This window comes from Lissotriton helveticus, chromosome 2_1 (assembly GCF_964261635.1).
Source record: "Lissotriton helveticus chromosome 2_1, aLisHel1.1, whole genome shotgun sequence".
In the NCBI taxonomy this organism is placed as follows: Eukaryota; Metazoa; Chordata; class Amphibia; order Caudata; family Salamandridae; genus Lissotriton; species Lissotriton helveticus.
Window position 1 is genome coordinate 609,092,223 of NC_136059.1, and position 17,051 is coordinate 609,109,273.

The 17,051-nt window shown below is 45.8% G+C and overlaps 1 protein-coding gene across 2 annotated transcripts in view; it reads left to right on the forward strand.

Annotated features, from left to right (window-relative positions):
• The window catches only part of RASGRF2 (Ras protein specific guanine nucleotide releasing factor 2), a 1,720,695-nt gene that overhangs the window by 1,272,179 nt on the left and 431,465 nt on the right, over nt 1-17,051 (forward strand). The window contains exon 17 of one of the 2 annotated variants that reach the window (XM_078675315.1): nt 15,980-16,120. In XM_078675315.1, coding sequence (XP_078531441.1) covers nt 15,980-16,120 — 141 coding nt within the window. The remainder of the gene's footprint in view (nt 1-15,979; nt 16,121-17,051) is intronic. The other variant, XM_078675317.1, reaches the window with a different exon arrangement.

The following is a 17,051-nucleotide window of genomic DNA, read 5'->3' on the forward strand; positions in this document are numbered from 1 at the left end:
CTAGTGCTATTGAGGCCCTTCGAAGCTCCTCTGCCCCCGGGCCGGATGGATTCACAGGGGATTTTTATAAGTCCTATAAGGATCTGCGGGCTCCTCAACTGATCAAGGTATATGCAGAGGTCCTCGAAAGACAAATCTTACCCCCCACCCTTCGTGAGGCTGTCATTATACTCCTTCTCAAACCTGGCAAAGACCCGATATTATGCAGGTCGTACAGACCTTTATCCCTACTAAATATAGACTATAAAATTCTGGCCAAGGTACTCGCCATGCGCTTATCTGTCCTGATGGAATTTATTATTTCCTGTTGCCCATATTGTTTATTATAGCCATGGACCCCTTAATCCGGCATTTTCAGGAGAAGCACCTGCAGAGGGGCCTCCAATTCAACACTGGTCCCCTCCTGGTTTCGCTCTATGCGGACAACACTATTCTTTATGTCAGGGAGCCTCAGGTCAACTTGGAGCCACTTATTAGGAAGATACTCAGATTTGGACAACATTCTGGCCTGGGCATTAATTGGTGCAAGTCAGTCATCTTCCCTTTAACCTCGAACACGAAGCAGTGGGAGTGTGAATTCCCCCTTGAATGGTGCACTGACTCTGTTAAATATTTGGGCATTCATATACATCTGGACACATCTCAGATACTCCGCCCCAGTTACGGTCAAGCGGTCAGCACCCTTGAGGCTCAGGTGGAGAGATGGCTGCGGTTGCCATTTACATGGCTTACAGAGTTGCAGTAATCAAGATGGTTGTTCTCCCCAAATTTGTATATATTTTTAATAATATCCCCATTCTCCTCCCAAACAGTTTCTTTTTGAAATTATGCCTGCATCTTCTTATATTGTTCTGGGGGGCAAGCAGGCTCATGTGCGTTGGCAAGTGCTAACACTTCCGTATGAGGGGGATTCGGGGTGCCCGACCTTCAGTTGTACTACCTAGTGGCCCAATGCAGCTACGCCTTTGCTCGGTTCCACCCCGACGCTAGGATCCCATTTCTCTGCCCTGAGGTAGATTTCATCCTGCCTGAGACTTTATCTACAGTGTTGCCCAAGGGCGTACCCAGAGACCTCAATGACATACAGACCGTCTCTACCACCAGCTGGGCTTGGAAGAAACTGAGGCGGCTCACTGGCCCAGCTACACTATATTCCTCGGTTTTACCTATCCCCAATGCTCGCTTGCTGCCAATCACAGTGAAAGACTGGCGCAGCCCACCTTGGCCAACTTTGTTATTACCAAGACTGGAGACTTGTATCCCGGTGGGCATGTCTTCTCTGTGGCGGACGAAGAGCACTTCCACAGCGCACTTTCATGGATCAATTTGTTTTGGGACGTATAAGTTCGGCTATACGCGCCTCTTTGCCTGATTTTCCCATCGAGCCGGACTCTTTCGCTCCACTCTCCATGATCATTGAGAGTTAGGGAGGGGTACATCTCATATCTAAGCTGTACAAGGCATGTTCTGACATTATGTCGGTCAATGACGACAAGATTCGCAAAGACTTGGAAAACTACTTAGGCCACCCCATCTCAGATGACCAATGGCCCAAATGTTGCGCCATAACAAAAGAAGTCTCTTTAAACAGTCAACATAAACTACTCCATTTTAAATTCCTGCTTAGAATGTACAATACCCCCGCCAGTTCTCACAGGCTATATCTGTCCAGACCTCATAACTGTCGTAAATGTGTTGCCCCACATGCTGATTTTGCCCATCTCACGTGGACTTGTCCAAAACTGCTGTCGTACTGGGAGGCGGTTCACAAAACGCTTGGTGACATAACCACACTGACCAACGTCCCCACGCCCGAAGTGGCATTGTTGGGCTATGTGGTAAACTGCCCTAAAAGAGTCAGAAGGTTTGTCTCCCTTAGTTGCTGCTGGCCAAAGGGGAAATCGCCCTTCATTGGGGCCGCAAGATAGTGCCCACATTACACAGCTGGGTGAACAGTCTAGCATTCTGTAACACTAACAGCATACTACCTCACTTCTCCCGTCCCAAAGATATTTGAGGGCCCTTTAGAACTTATGTGGAGTCTGAACACTGAGCTACTAGCACTCAACTAGAACAAGGCATAGTCCCGGCCGGGGTGGCGTAACTTGTTTATTGATCACAATTGCACGTTTAACTAATACCCCTCTGTAGGATGCAGAGGTTATGTTTTGATCCCATGTCTGTGCTGAAGTGGGCGGACGTTGCCATTTGGGGAGCGGTGCAGGCCTCCAGTATTGTATATTCAAAATTCAATTGGCTCCTTCTTTTGCTACTGTTTCTTGATACTTCTGAATGGTCAATATGTTCTTTTTTTCATGTTTAATGATTATGGCAAAGACAGTGAGCAATAATGTTTGTACTGATGCTATGCACTAAAAAGATGAATAAAGTTATTTAAAAAAATGTTAAAACTTTCTCACTAAAGCTGTGTGAATAAAGATAAAGGGCTAAGTCTTGCCTAAATTAAAAAAAAAAAGAAAGAATAACACAAATAAATTACAAAATAGAAAGTAGCGTTAAAAAAAATTGAGGCCTAATGAAAATTTAAAAAAAGACTATCTCCCCATACGAATGAAAGGAAATTATTGTAAAAATGTTGAATAAATGTATAAAAAAGCAAAAAATATATTAAACACGGAAAACATGTCAAAATATGTTGTCATAAAATGTTTCAAATGTATAAAGAATAAATTAAATAATAGTATAAATGATATAGAATTATTTAATATTTGCTAAAAGCATATGTTAAAATGTTTTTGAAAATGTATATTAAAAAATATAAAAAATGTAAAAAACTGTTAATAAATGTCAAATAAAAGTTGACAATGAACAACATACAATACTATGTAAATATAATGTGCATTTTTTTTTAAATGCAAAGAAATGTTTATTTACTTCATAGAAATGTTTGCTATTGAGATAATATATATGTACATGTCTAAAAATGTTAAAATACACAATTAATAAACTTTGAAAACATAAATAAAATGAGAACAAATAAAAGGATTGAGTACGGTTGCACAACACTATGCGATCTTCCTAAGATTTCAAGAGCACCACTTAAAGCCTGTCTCAATGCGGCTACAAGACTTATAACTGGATCAAGAAAATTTGACCACATCACCCCTCATCTGAAGGCGCTCAACTGGCTGCCCTACGAAGCAAGAATACACCTGGGGGCGCTAGAAGGCGCATGACCGTGATGGCCGCACGTTAGTGAGGCCCACGCCAGACCGGGCGGAAAAACAACGTTAATCCCTATCCTGCATCGATATCAAAGCCCATCATGAGCCTAAAAGGAGTACGGAGGATATACTGCATGCCATGCAGTGATTCGTAAGGGGCGAGCCTGCTCTGGCACTGAGGACGAGATCGGCAAAGATCTGCGCGAGAGAGGTGGCGAACGGCTGGAGCCGTGAACCGGCTGAGGACGCTGGGATAGGCCGATGCTGATGGGGCCTGTGGTGAGAGGGTGAGGAGAGGCGATCCTGATCCGTGCTATGGGCGCTGCAGTGCTGCGGAGCACAAAGCCGACAGCAGTGGAGGAATTGCCACGAAGAAGCTGATGTGAGACAAACTGTACGCGAACGGGAGGCAAGCAGAGGAGCGCGTGAAACACCCGCAGGTAAAGGCGCTCAGCTACTCCCGTAGCAGGACTGGACGGAGAATATACCGTCGGGGAAGTGCGGCGGCTGCAGACTATATAGTATGATTGCCCCCAGAGAGTGGGAGCATGGGACATGGAGAGTGAGAGCGCAGGCAGGCAGCCTCTGAAGCAGCCATAAACACTGGCAACACGGAGAGGGAGTGACGCCGCCATTTTCTTTTCGGCGCAGCGCGCTACAGAGGCAAGGAGGGACCACAGTGCAAGGTCAAGCTCCAGCAAGAGCGGTCACCCACCACAATAACTGGCGAAAGGAGAACACACATAAACCTAACTACCTTGCATGGAAGTGCGGTGGCAGAATAGCGACTCATATAGCTAGTGGGGAAGTGAATGCTGCATACGCGCTGCTCAGCCGCCATTTTAAGAGAGCATAGCCACCTGAGTAGAAGAGCCCCAGTGAAGATTGACTGCGGTCCAAACAAGGAAATTAAAGTACCGTGGTGTGCACACGTAGTGCGATATTGAACATTGCCAACTTAAACCTCCCTGGAACAGTAGAGATTCACGCAACTAGGGACCCTATGTACTGACATCTATCCGGAGTGGACGGACTGGCAGCAGGGGCAAGCAGGAGTTACTAGCTCTATAGAGTCCGAGCATCAGAGACACACCATACTAGACCCCGGACCAAGAGTGGCGTGCAGGTAAGGGCCACAACAGGAGAGGCCCTTTCGCTGGACACACCTCGAAACACAGCCAGATAAGTGCGCCAGTAGGCAGATAGTACCTGCAATTCGGGGGGGCGCTCAGGATCTCTATCCCGACATACTGCCCTGTGCACATAACGGACGATCAATATGGGGCGTACCGACACCAAGTAGCCTAAACTATCGTTTGACTCTCGCAGGCCGCCAAGATCACGATCATCGGAGCAGACGGAACCGGAGTCGACTACCAACAGGAGGAAGAATGGAAAGCACTGCTGCTGGGAATGAAATAGAGTCTCACATCCATTGATGTGAAAATGGACACCATGAATGCCAGAATGGACTCAGTGGTAAATAAGTTAAACCAGCACAACCAGCGAATCAAGGAAGCAAAAACTAGAGTATCGGAGCTGGAAGATGGAGCCGTGGCAAGCAGAGAACAGATACACCAAATGAACAAACTTCTTAGAATGGTTGCAGACAAGAATGAGGATTTGGAGGCGCGCTCCAGACGAAATAACGTTTGAGTTGTGGGCCTGGCCAAATCCACCAACACTGGCAGAATTGAGGACTTTATGGAAAAACTGGTTGTGGAATTATTTGGCAGAGACGCCTTTTCAGCACACTTGACGGTGGAGCAGGCTCACAGGTCGCTAGTGGCGCGACTACCACCAGGAGCAGCGCCGCGACCTATCATTGTTCGATTCCTCAACTATCTGGACAGGGATGCAGTGCTACGCCTGGCCCGGGAGAAGCAGCCAGGTTGCCCGACGTAAATTCGCTGCAGAGAAAAAAAAGCTAGTATCACAAAACATACCATAATCCATGATGTACCCGGCGAAACTGCACATAACACACCTAGGGAAGCAGCATTTCTTTGCCAACCCCCAGCAAGCTGAAGACTACCTTAGGAAGACTCGCCGAGCAGCCTCCCAAGAAGCTGAAGAACGTAGAAGGTCCAGATCCCACTCGCCGATGGCGAATCCTGACTGAAGAAATTGACTGTTATCAGTGTGAGCAACACTATAAAGGCACTTATACTGCCTGTGAACTGCTTCAAATTGGTGACGTATGATAATGTTTCTACCACTATATTTAGTTCCCCCGGGACACTCACCTCCATCCCACTGAAGTCATCTGCCTTAATAAGCGGAGTGACGGGTGTGTGAAATAGAGGAGCGAAGTGGGCAGATTGTGGGCCTCGAGCGACTCCCGTATAAGGGCGAACCCCATAGATTCACCCCCTATGAGAGTGCGGTTGATGGGAGTTAATGTTTTTTCTAGAAGGGGTGGTATTTATACCTGGCAAGTTGGGGAAGCCGGAGTGGAAGGGGGAGGGAGGGCAGGGGGGGGGGGGATTGCATTTTACAGAGATGAGCACTGAAAGCGACGTAATTGTACAACATATCAGGAAGAATACAGGGAATGACAGACATTACAAAAGATAGAAATGAGCTGAATGTTTTGACCTTGAATGTACGGAGATTGAACAATCCAAGGAAACGGAGGCAGGTGATTGGGTATTTAGATAGTCATCATGTCAAAGTGGCCCTACTGCAGGAGACACACCTAGACCCGAGAAATATGCCCCGGTTTGCAACGGAATGGGCGTCCCACCAGTGCTTAGCGTCATACTCTAGTTATTCTAGAGGAGTAGCCATACTAATTAAACGGGGAGTGCAGTTTGTGATGGGAGGCTCGGATATGGATAGTGAAGTTAGATACTGCTTACTCTGGGGGAGGTTGAATTCTCAGGAGGTGACATTCGCCAGTTATTATGGACCCAAAACAGATGACCCACACACTTTACTCATGCACTGGAGTAAAATTCAAGACATAGGCACTACTTATGTTATATGGGGGGGATTTTAATACTGTCCTGGACCCGCAAAATGATAGATCCCGAGCCTCTCTCATGCATTACACTAACACACACCGATCATTCAAAGACATAGTTGACACTCATTACTTATTGGATACGTGGCGGTATAAGCACCCTGCACAGCAGGAAGGGACGCACCACTCAGTGGTGCATTCGTCATGGGCGAGATTAGACTACTTAATAGTGTCAGTGGAAATGGCGCACTGGTTGGACAGCGTTGAGCATCTAGCCTGCACCTACTCTGACCACACGCCAGTTGTGGCGGCGGTGCAGGCTCCGGTCACGACTGTGTGGGAGGCATTGAAAGTCACAGCACGTGGTTGGTGCGTCTCTAAAGGGGGAGATATTCTTAAAGATTTTCGCAGAGAACTATGTAAATTGGAGGGGGAGATCAAACTCTTGAGAGGGAACTAGCATCAGGGGGTGGGGAGATATTACGAGGGCCAGAATTCGCACCACAATGACAGAATTTGAGGAAGCGGCCGACCGAGAAGGTAGGTTTAGAGGGAAATCACATATGGCGCGGATCTACGGAGAGGGAGACCGCGCAGGGAAGGCTTTAGCGAACTCGGTACGCCCCCTCAAATTTGCGAATTACATAGCAGAAATACAGGATGAGCAGGGCCAGCCACATATGAACTTATCAGGGCAATCGGACACATTTGTTGACTATTATAAAAAAAACTGTACACCTCTCAGAGGGGCCTTCCTTTGGATTTGCAGCAATATTTTGAGGATACGGCCCTGGCGGGGCTGGGCGAAACCTAGCAAAAATTTCTTAATTTGGAACTAGAAGTAGATGAGATTTATTAAGCAATAATGGGCATGAGTTTAGGACGAGCGCCGGGATCAGACGGATTGCCGGTGGAATTCTACAAAACATACGTGTCGATCCTCCCTCCCATTCTGAAAGCGGTGAACTTTGATGCACTGGAGGAAGGCAGGCTACCGGAGACTATGAGGGAAGCCCAGATAATTTTGCTGTTAAAGCCTGGAAAGAACCCGATCTATTGTGATTCATACCGGCCCCTCTCGTTGCTGAACTAAGACATCAAAATATTAGCAAAGGTTCTAGCCACCCATCTCACCTTACTAATGGAACGGTTGGTCCTGCCTGACCAGACGGGATTTGTTCTGAACCGAGCTACGTCTCACAGTCTGAGAACCCTATTAGCCGTAATGTAAGATATAGATCCAAATTGCTCGGCGGTGGTAGTCTTATTAGACGCCACCAAGGCGTTGGACTCGGTGGAGTGGGACTACTTAATGGGAACTCTGAGATATATGGGCATGCCGCAAACCTTTCTGAATTGGGTGCAGCTACTATTCCAACACGCGCGAGCCACAGTCTTACTGAATGTTAACCGATGCGCCAACTTTACCATCTCAAGGGGCACGAGACAGGGGTGCCCGCTAGCCCCAATATTATTTGCGCTCGCTATAGAGCCTTTAGCAGCGAAATTGAGGCTGCACCATAACAACAGAGCCTTAGTGTACACATCTCGACAGCTGCTAATCTCCCTTTACGCAGACGACATGACCCTCTATGTAAAAAAAAAAAAAACAGGAAAACCTGAATCCGGTACTGAGAGAAATCACTAAATATTGGTCTATCTCAGGGATACAGATAAATTGGAGCAATTCGGTACCAATTGGATTATCCCCTGAGCTGGGAGACAGAGGACTTTAAATATTCAGGGATGCATATTACTCGTGATAAGGATGAACTAATGCGGGCTAATTACGGAGTGGCCATGGATAAAGTGACAGATAATGTATCCACATGGATAAGGCTGCCCCTGTCAATGGCGGGTAGAATATCCCTCATAAAAATTACAATATTACCGAAATTCCTATATTTATTCATTAACATTCCCTATTACCCAGGAAGGGTTTCCGTTAACACGCTTAAAACACAGTTAATAAGACTCATCTGGGGTGGGAAACAGGCGAGATTGAATCTAGCCACTCTGATGCTGCCTTACCATCAGGGAGGATATGATGTTCCCAACTTTGAGCAATACTATTACTGTGCACAGGCACATTTTGCTGTATATTGGATCCATCCTCCCCCTTTATGCCACACCTAGCAGTGGAGGATGGCTATATGGCCGCGACACCCCCTGAGAGTTACCTATTCACACAGGTGGCTGGGAGAGGGCGAGACCTGTCCACTGTAGATTGCACTGTTCCCGCATGGAGATGGATGGCGAAGAAGCCAAACTTGCAAATGATGTACTCCCCAAGGGTGAAGCTAACTCGAAAGCCGATATTACAAATCACATACGAGGGGCTGTGCTGCAAAATGCTGGACAAACTGCACTATGGTACTTGGGGGGATCTATACACGGGTGACAGTTCCGCAACAAGGAGCAGTTTTTTGGAGAGCATACGCCTACCTTCATGAACACATTCATTTATACACGGTTAAAGCTAAGTATGAAATCCATAACCCCAGAAATCCCGAAGGAACCAGACATATTCCCACCAATACATACGATATTGCAAGCTGAGACTCCTAGGCATATTATATCCCAGCTGGACAAGCATATTAGATATAACCCTCCCCCTCGGCCCTTGCATGCCAGAGTGGAATGGGATAAGGACCTGGAAACGCCTCTCACAGATGACCAATGGGAAGTATGGTGTACACAGACAGAGGCAGTTACTAGTAACAGCAGATTGAGACTAATACACTATAAATTTCTCCACAGGTTGTACCATACCCCGGCCAAACTACATAGATTCCATCTCAGAGTAGACGATAGGTGTGAACGCTGTGGAAGGGAGGGAGCGGATTTCATGCACTTAGCATGGCGATGCCCAAGGGTGGCGTCTTACTGGGAAGAAGTGTTTGAGGGACTGTCTGATATGATTGGAGTGCGGGTAGAGCCAGCCCCACTCTTGGCTCTCCTGGATCTGCACGGGGATATAAGGACGGTGCACAAGAAATTCCTGGCAATGGGGATTCTGTTGGCAAGGAAACAAGTAGCCTGTAGATGGGGAAGGGGTAGGGCACCAACATTCAAGGAGTGGATTAAAGATTTGACAATGTGGCAAGAACAACTTCACAAGTATGCAGAACTGCGTCCACTTAAATCTCGACCCAAAGGTATCTGGGGACCGCTGGTTGCCTATCTACTAGCACAACACACAAGATGATGGATGGAATGTTGCACAATGGCAAAACATTCACCCCCAGTCACCGATCTGGGTTTAATCCATCGTTATTTTTCTCACCAAGCCACCCCAGTTCAAACATGGCCATATGCAAATCAGTCTTGACCCTGTGCCTCATGGGAACAGTCGAGCCCGAACTGCCAAGCCATGTCTTTCCTGGACCAGAATCAAGCATCCTAGGACCGGTTTCTGGCTATCAGCCGTCTTCAGCCAAGATAGCTTGACTCCAGTGGCTTAGTGAGCACACTATTACAACAGGCAGATAGTGAGGGGGAACATGGAGAGACGGAGACGGCAGGGGGGGCAGGGGACAAATGAGTTACAGGAAGGTCTTCGGGAGTCGTTATGTGTCTGGGGGTGTCAGGAGGACCTAAGGCACATGTATGGATTGAGCACTCACATGAATATACATGCTGGAGGGCACAACTGCAATTAATGTATACTATGAGACTGAATAAGGGACAGTGATGGGACATTGAACGTGAAGCCCCGTTCCAGGGTGATATGAGAGCTGGACTCTGCATGGAAGACTCGCTAAAGTGCATGGGGGTGGGGACGGTTGAGAGGGGGTGTTGTAAAGTAATAGAAGTTAGAGAAGGTATATATTACAGAAGAGATACAAGAACAACGATAAGTAGATGACTGTAACAGATGTGCGTGGAATGTTAACTCCTTGTCATGCTGTAATTTGTAAACTTCAATAAAGGTTTTTGAAACTTAAAAAAAAGCAAGAATACAGCTAAAAATGGCATGTATCACTCACAAAGTGATATATTACAATACCCCTAGGTACCTAGGTCAGAAAATCACTCTATCAGGAGGATGCCAGGCTTCCTACTAAAACTGGCCCTCTTTTGAAAAAAAAGAACAGATGACCAAGCTTTCTCCGGCACAGCACCAAGAATTTGGAACGCTCTCCCCCAAACATTTGAAGAATCGCATCCATTGCGGCTTTTGAAAACGCAGCCAAAACCTTTCTCATGAGCAAATTCCTGCCATAACTCCAGCAGTCTTGACATTAGCAGAGGACCTTCTTGTTTAACACACAGCTACCACACAGTGAGCAATAACATATTTTTTGATTTTGCGAATTTGAATGTCACGCACAAATTTTTCTCCTACTTTGCAATGGACAACTAACTTAATTTTTAGCTTAACTGTTGCTAGTAACTTACTGTATACTGATCAGGTTTACTGAAACTGCAAGGTGTTCATGTTGTTTTAAGTAGAAAATGATGTGAATGTAAAGCGCTCTGATAACCTACTAGGGTCAAGTTTGCGCTATATAAAAGAACAAAAAAATACATAAGTAAATAAATAAATGAGCAGAATGGTCATCGAACTGGGGACTCTTCCTGCCCCAAAAAGGCTTCCACTAGTCAAACACCTTCAGCAGTTCAGTTGTTAGTCTCCAGATGGGACCCTTAATGTATCCTGACCAGGTCAGAGAACACACTGAAGCTAATGTAGTCTCTGGTAAGGGAGATATAGCTTCCTTAGCTGTCTGGCCCAGTAATCTGGAGACATACAGTCAAAAGCCACATATAAATGGAGTTGAAGTAGAAGCACTGAGGGATATAGGTGCAAGTGACACCTAGGTGACTGGAAAACTGATATCTCAAGAACAGTACATAACTGGACAAACGTATCCATTTATCAGTGCTGATAACATTGTCAGGGGTCATCCCATGGATATTGTGACCTTAAATTCGGAAGGTGTCCCTGGCCAAAAGAAGGTGGGTGTGTCCTCTGCATTTCCAGTAGAATGTCCTATAGGTAATGATCTGGAGACCTCAGCATGGGCTGAGGTAGAGATGAGAAACCATGCATCCATGCTGGGAACACCTGAATTGGTGTGTGTGAAAACAAGAGCACAAAGCAAAGCCCAGGGTGAAAAAGATACATTGAAGCCTGGAAAACCACATTCTAGTGAGACACAAACATAGGTCCTGTCTCCTTAGGGAGAAGACCTGTCAGCCCTTGAGGGAACTGAGCTCCTAATACTTGTGTACACAGCAGAGCTCCTAGGCCCAGGGGACCCTCTAGGGAAGATCTATGTCAAGGACAGAGGAACTGTCCCACTCTTAAGAGCCTATGATAGCAAGCTGCTGACCAGGATAAGTGAGATGTCAGTGGCTCCCACTGAACCCATTGGGAGGAGGGACTCATGTATATTGAGGCCAGAAACCCCAAACCTGGTGCCAATAGGAGAGTGGTGGTGCCTCAACAAAACAGAGAGTTCTTACTCACCTTGGTGAATGACATCTCCATTGCTAGGCATCTTGGCCAGACCAAAACTGGGAGTAAGTTAGTCACCCACTTCTACTGGCCAGGTACATCCCAGAAAGTGAAGGAGTTTTGCAACTTTGTTACCTGTCAAGCCATCGGCAAGACAGAAGTCAAATGAAAGGCCCATTTATTCCACTACCAGTGGTTGGGGTTCCCTTTGAAAGGTTAGTGATTGACTTTGTCGGTTCCCTTGACCCTTGAGCAGCATCAGAAAATCGATTTGTACTGGTGGTAGTGGATCGTGCCACTAGATATCCTGAAACAATTCTTCTTAGGACTGCAATTGCTCCTGCCATTGCTAGAGTGTTCCTAAGTGTTAGTTGCTTTTCCTAAGGAGGAGGTTTCAGACAGAGGTAGTGACTTCATGTCTGCTTACCTAAAAGCCATGTGGAATGAATGTGGTGTGACTTAAAAGTTCACTACCACATATCTCCTACAAACTAAAGGTCTTGTTGAGAGATTCAACGAGATCATGAAAGGTATGATCATGGGACTCACTGAAAAGCTCAAATGTAGATGGGATGTCTCCTTGCCATGCCTGCGTTTTGCCTACAGAGAGATGCCACAGAAGGGAGTGAGCTTTAGTCTCTTTGAACTTCTGTTTGGCCATTCTGTTAGAGGCCCACAAAGTCTGGCAAGGGAAAGCTGAGAGAAGCCTCACAAAGAGCCCAAACTTGACATTGCGAATTATGTGTTTGACCTTCATTCCAGTATGGGGAAGTACACTGAGAAAGAAAATAAGAACCTTGAGGCAATCTAAGAGCTCCAGAACCAATAGTTTGACCAAAAGATTTCACTGGTTGAATTCCAGCCAGGACATAAGGTATGGGGTTTGGAGCCATTGGCACCTTCGACCCTCCAGGACAAATTGAGGTAGTCCTACCCTGTGCTTGAGAGAAAAGGAGAAGTCACATACCTGGTCTACTTAAGAGCCCACACAGGGTTATTCATGTAAAACACAAAGTCTTTTCATGACAGGGCCGATGTGACCATGCTGATAGTCACTGATGGGGATCAGGAAGAAGAGAGTGAACCTCTGCCTGACCTCCTCTCAAACAAGCACAGGGACGGGTCTGTTGAGTAAGTTATCTTTTCACTCGAGCCCTAGCTTCAGAGGAGTAAAGTGTTTTGCCCCCTCTAAGGCCAGGAGTTGCAAATGAATTGCCAAGAGTATCAGGGCCCAAACTAGAGGTCACAGCTGTGACTCATGGCTACTCCCAAATGACATCCATGGGCTCCAACAGACTTAAGTTTGGGCATTCCTTGGCTTGAATGGGTACTACAGGAGGTTTGTAAAGGGCATGGTACTATTGTTGCACCCCTCACAGAAGCTGTCAAAAGGCTTCTGACACTCTGAAGGAAGCAATGTGCTCAGCACCCATACTAAAAGATCCAGATCATACAAAGCAGTTCATTGTGCAGACAGATTCCTCTGAGCATGGGAGAGGAACAGTCCTATCACAGACCAACAATGATGATCATAAGGAGCCTATTGATTGTAGTAGCAGGAGGTTACTCCCCAGGGAACAGAGTTGGAGTGCCATTGAGATGGAAGCCTTTGCTGTGGTTTGGTCCCTGAAGGAGCTGAGACCATACCTGTTTGGGACTCATTTCCTTGTTCAAACTGACCACAGGTCTCTCAGGTGGTTGATGCAAATGAAAGGGGAAAATCCTAAACTGTTGAGGTGGTCCACCTCCCTACAGGGAATGGACTTTACAATGGAACACAGACCTGGGACTGACCAATGAAGATGGCCTTTCAAAGTCCTTCCACTTAAACAATGAAGACTCTCTTAGGAAAGGTTAGTCTTATTCCCTATCATTTGGGGGGAGGGGTTGTGTAACTGCCCTTTTTCACATAATCATCCCCACTTTTTACCCTCATATTGATGCTTTTCAGCACTTGGTCCAAGCTAACCAGGCCCCTAGTGCTAGTGCTCTTTCCCTCACAACGAGGTAAATGTCCAATTGTAACCCAATTGGCAAGGGCTTTAGCACACCTGTAAGTCTCGAGTAATAGGTACCCTTAGTACCTAGGTCATGGGGACTAAAGAGAGTCTCTCAGGGCTGCAGCATGTATTATGCCACCCTAAGGGACCCACACACAAATTGCATGCAGACTGCCGTTGCAAGATGCGTGAAATGGTGCAAACTGTTCCGAAAACACAACATGTTACACTCACTGTGTGCCATGCCCCTGTGCACTGCACATACTATATGTAAGTTACCCCTACAGCAGGCCTTAGAGCCCTAAGGCAGGGTGCATTATATTATATGTGATGACGTATCTCCCTAGGCAGATATGCCCCAGTGATATCTGGTTCCATTGCCCTGACATTGCAAGGGATCAGGAAGCCATCTTAAGCATATGTACTTGACACTGGCCAAGTACATATACGAGTTACCCACCTACATAATAGCTTCACTGAAAATAGTGGTGTTTGGTATGAAACACCTCATCTTAATAAATCTGTACTGATGCCAGGACTAGATTTATAATGCTTTGTACCCAGAGGGCAGATTAAAGGTGTCCCTTGAAAATCTACTGGTCCTCTAGTGTACAGGCTGACTGTTATCATCCAGCCTGCTACCACAGATGAGTTTCTGTCCCCCTGCAGATGAGACTCCATGCTCTCAGAGACCAGAAACCATGCTTGCACAGGAGGAAGGTGTTTATACCTCCTCCAACAGGTTTGCTAGCAAAATAGAATGTGAAGGCCAAAGACTTGCATATGCAGCAGTGGCTCCCCCTCAGACCTGGTGAATGCCACCCCCTGCCCTGAGGTCCATTTGGCACCAGAGCAGGTGGGAGAAGTAGATAGAAGGTGTCACACTTTCAGGCAGGGCATACCCCTAAGGTGGGCCACCTGAAGTGGACAGTGGAGAGAGGGTTTCACCATTTTGGATTTGGTGAAACTAGTAACTCTGGGTCAGGTCTATGCCCACTCTCCCCTGGAAGTGGTCATATATGTGGTGCAGTCACACCAAAGATTGTACCCTTAGCACCCCTAAATTCAGTATTTAGGGGTTCCTCTAACACCAGGAACTTATATTTATCTACTGGGGACCAAAAGAAGGACAAAGAAAAGCAGACACAGAGAGAACTAAGGGCTCTACCAATACTTGGCGCCACACCCTGCCTTGCTGCTGGAAACCTTGACAAATAGGACCGACCTGGCTTGTCCAAAGCTGAACTCCTCCTAAAGCTATGGAGGACCATCCAGCAACTTCAACAACCAAGCAACATCTCCTTTGCTTGTACTTATCTCTATTCCCTGCGCCTCTCCTTGCTTTCACTTGCTTTTACCTCTCCCTCTCCCTGTCCTCACCTCTATCTCTGTACCTCTCCATGTTTTCCTTCATGAGACTTGCTTAAGGAAATTGCTTAGGTTAATTCGATGGTGGTGCTGTTTTTCTGGCTGTCTTGCACTTATGCCTGTATAAGAGTTCAGTTCCACCCTGGGGATAGTCCTATTTGCAGCATGTAGCTGTTCATTTTGTTTGGCTGGATTGTGTGGTTTGTGAAAAATGTGGCATGAGGATGTCAATGTGTTACTTAAGGTATGATATTGACATGATTTTGTGCTGTTGTGGTTATGTGATTTTGTGAATTCTTATGAGGTCTTTTGGCAATGAAATATTCATTCTGGCCTATTGTATCTTTTTATTGCAGATTCTAATTGGCACAAAAAGGGAGATGTGTTTGTGTCCAAAGATGAACTGTGATACACATGATAATTGCAGATATGACCTGTGGCTCAGTGTTCTGTGAGATCTTGTTTTATGTCTTTACTCTAGGTGTGCCAGTTAGTTGGGAACCAGCATTGTATGGGTACACTCTTTTCCAATCTAGCTGCTGATGAGGCTGTCTACTTGTGCACATATCCTAATTGTTACCTGTAAAGTGATAAATGTGCTTGAGTGCACCTGCCTGCCTCAAGTTGTTCTCCCATGCTACCAGACGACAGCTTTGTCACAGTGTGTGACTGTTCACAGTGTAGTCTCAGTTGTACCTGTATCACGTTTCCAGTGGTTCATAGGTCACTTGGTTGCAGTCCGTTGCATGTTTGCTGCACTGTCATAGTGCAGACTGTCTGAAGAAATGTTAACATCTGATCCTTACACTCAGTTGTAAACGCTGCACGTTGTGCAGAAGAATTGCACACATTTCACTGTTTAATATGGTCCAGCAATTAACTCCATGTGATGGTCTTCCCTGTGCTCTTCGTAGTACTAGAAGCTTTAGCTCGACAAAATGTCACAATACCTGTTACTTTACATTCCCTATTTACTCTACTTGTTTGGTTTTCATAGGTCAGACAACTGATAACAACCGATGTTGCCCGGTCTCTCCTGCCTCTGCGTTTGCCATTGCTACAGCGGCAGCAGGACACGGAAGTCCCCCAGGTGAGAGCAGTCGAGTTCAAGAAAAATTTAGACGGGTCTCATTAACAGGTAATTCTGCCTAACAATGTACTTACCTATGTTTTAAGTCTCAGTGCTTCAGCTAGCTGAAAAGTAAAATAAGTTAAAAGCAGCGTTTGATAGACTTTTACTTTTGGATACTAAACTTTACTAATATCCACAATACATGAAAATATTTATGTATGACAAGTTATGCTTAATTTGTATGGGTGGTTGCTGGTGATAGGCACCCTCGTTCATTTTTGGGGACTGGAACTTATTTTTCATTATCAGCCTTCAGAGAAAGAAAGAGGTAGGTAGAAAAGTGAGAAAGGAGGAAGAGAAAGATAGGAAAACATGGAAAAAGGAGGAAAGCAGAGATACAAAAGAACCTGCAAGAGTGACGTTAAGGGGCATAACGTTTTGGGTAGTGAAATAAAGAGGCACAAGGTGGAATCAAAACTAGGCAGCCTTGGTATTCATCAACATTGACATTCGGCAGTACCAACAGTGAGTTCTTAAGAAACAATTTGGGTCCCTGCACGTATTGAGCAGTAGGGATAAAAGTGGCATGGCCTGCTTTCTTCTTTCATCTCCTTCCCTTATCAGGGAGATATTATATGCCTTTCTCCTCCATCTACAGAAATAGTAGGGGCCACTCTCTTAGAACTCCATATTGCAACATCCAGCTATCACGCTATCACACTATTAGTACTTTTTTTTTGCAGCGTTTTATATAGCGCAAACTAGACCTGAACTGAATCAGGGGGTATATTATCAACAACTAGCGATAATTTTTGTCTCTAACTTGTTTAGAGACAAAAATTATCGCCGCACATCGGCGATTTTTATCGCAGATAAACCTTGCTATTAGCAAGGTTTATCGCAAATGCGATAAAAAACGCCCGCAATGCATGAATATCGCAGAAAAGTCAGCGATATTCATGCATTATCGAGCAAATGCTCTTAGCCATGTTATCCA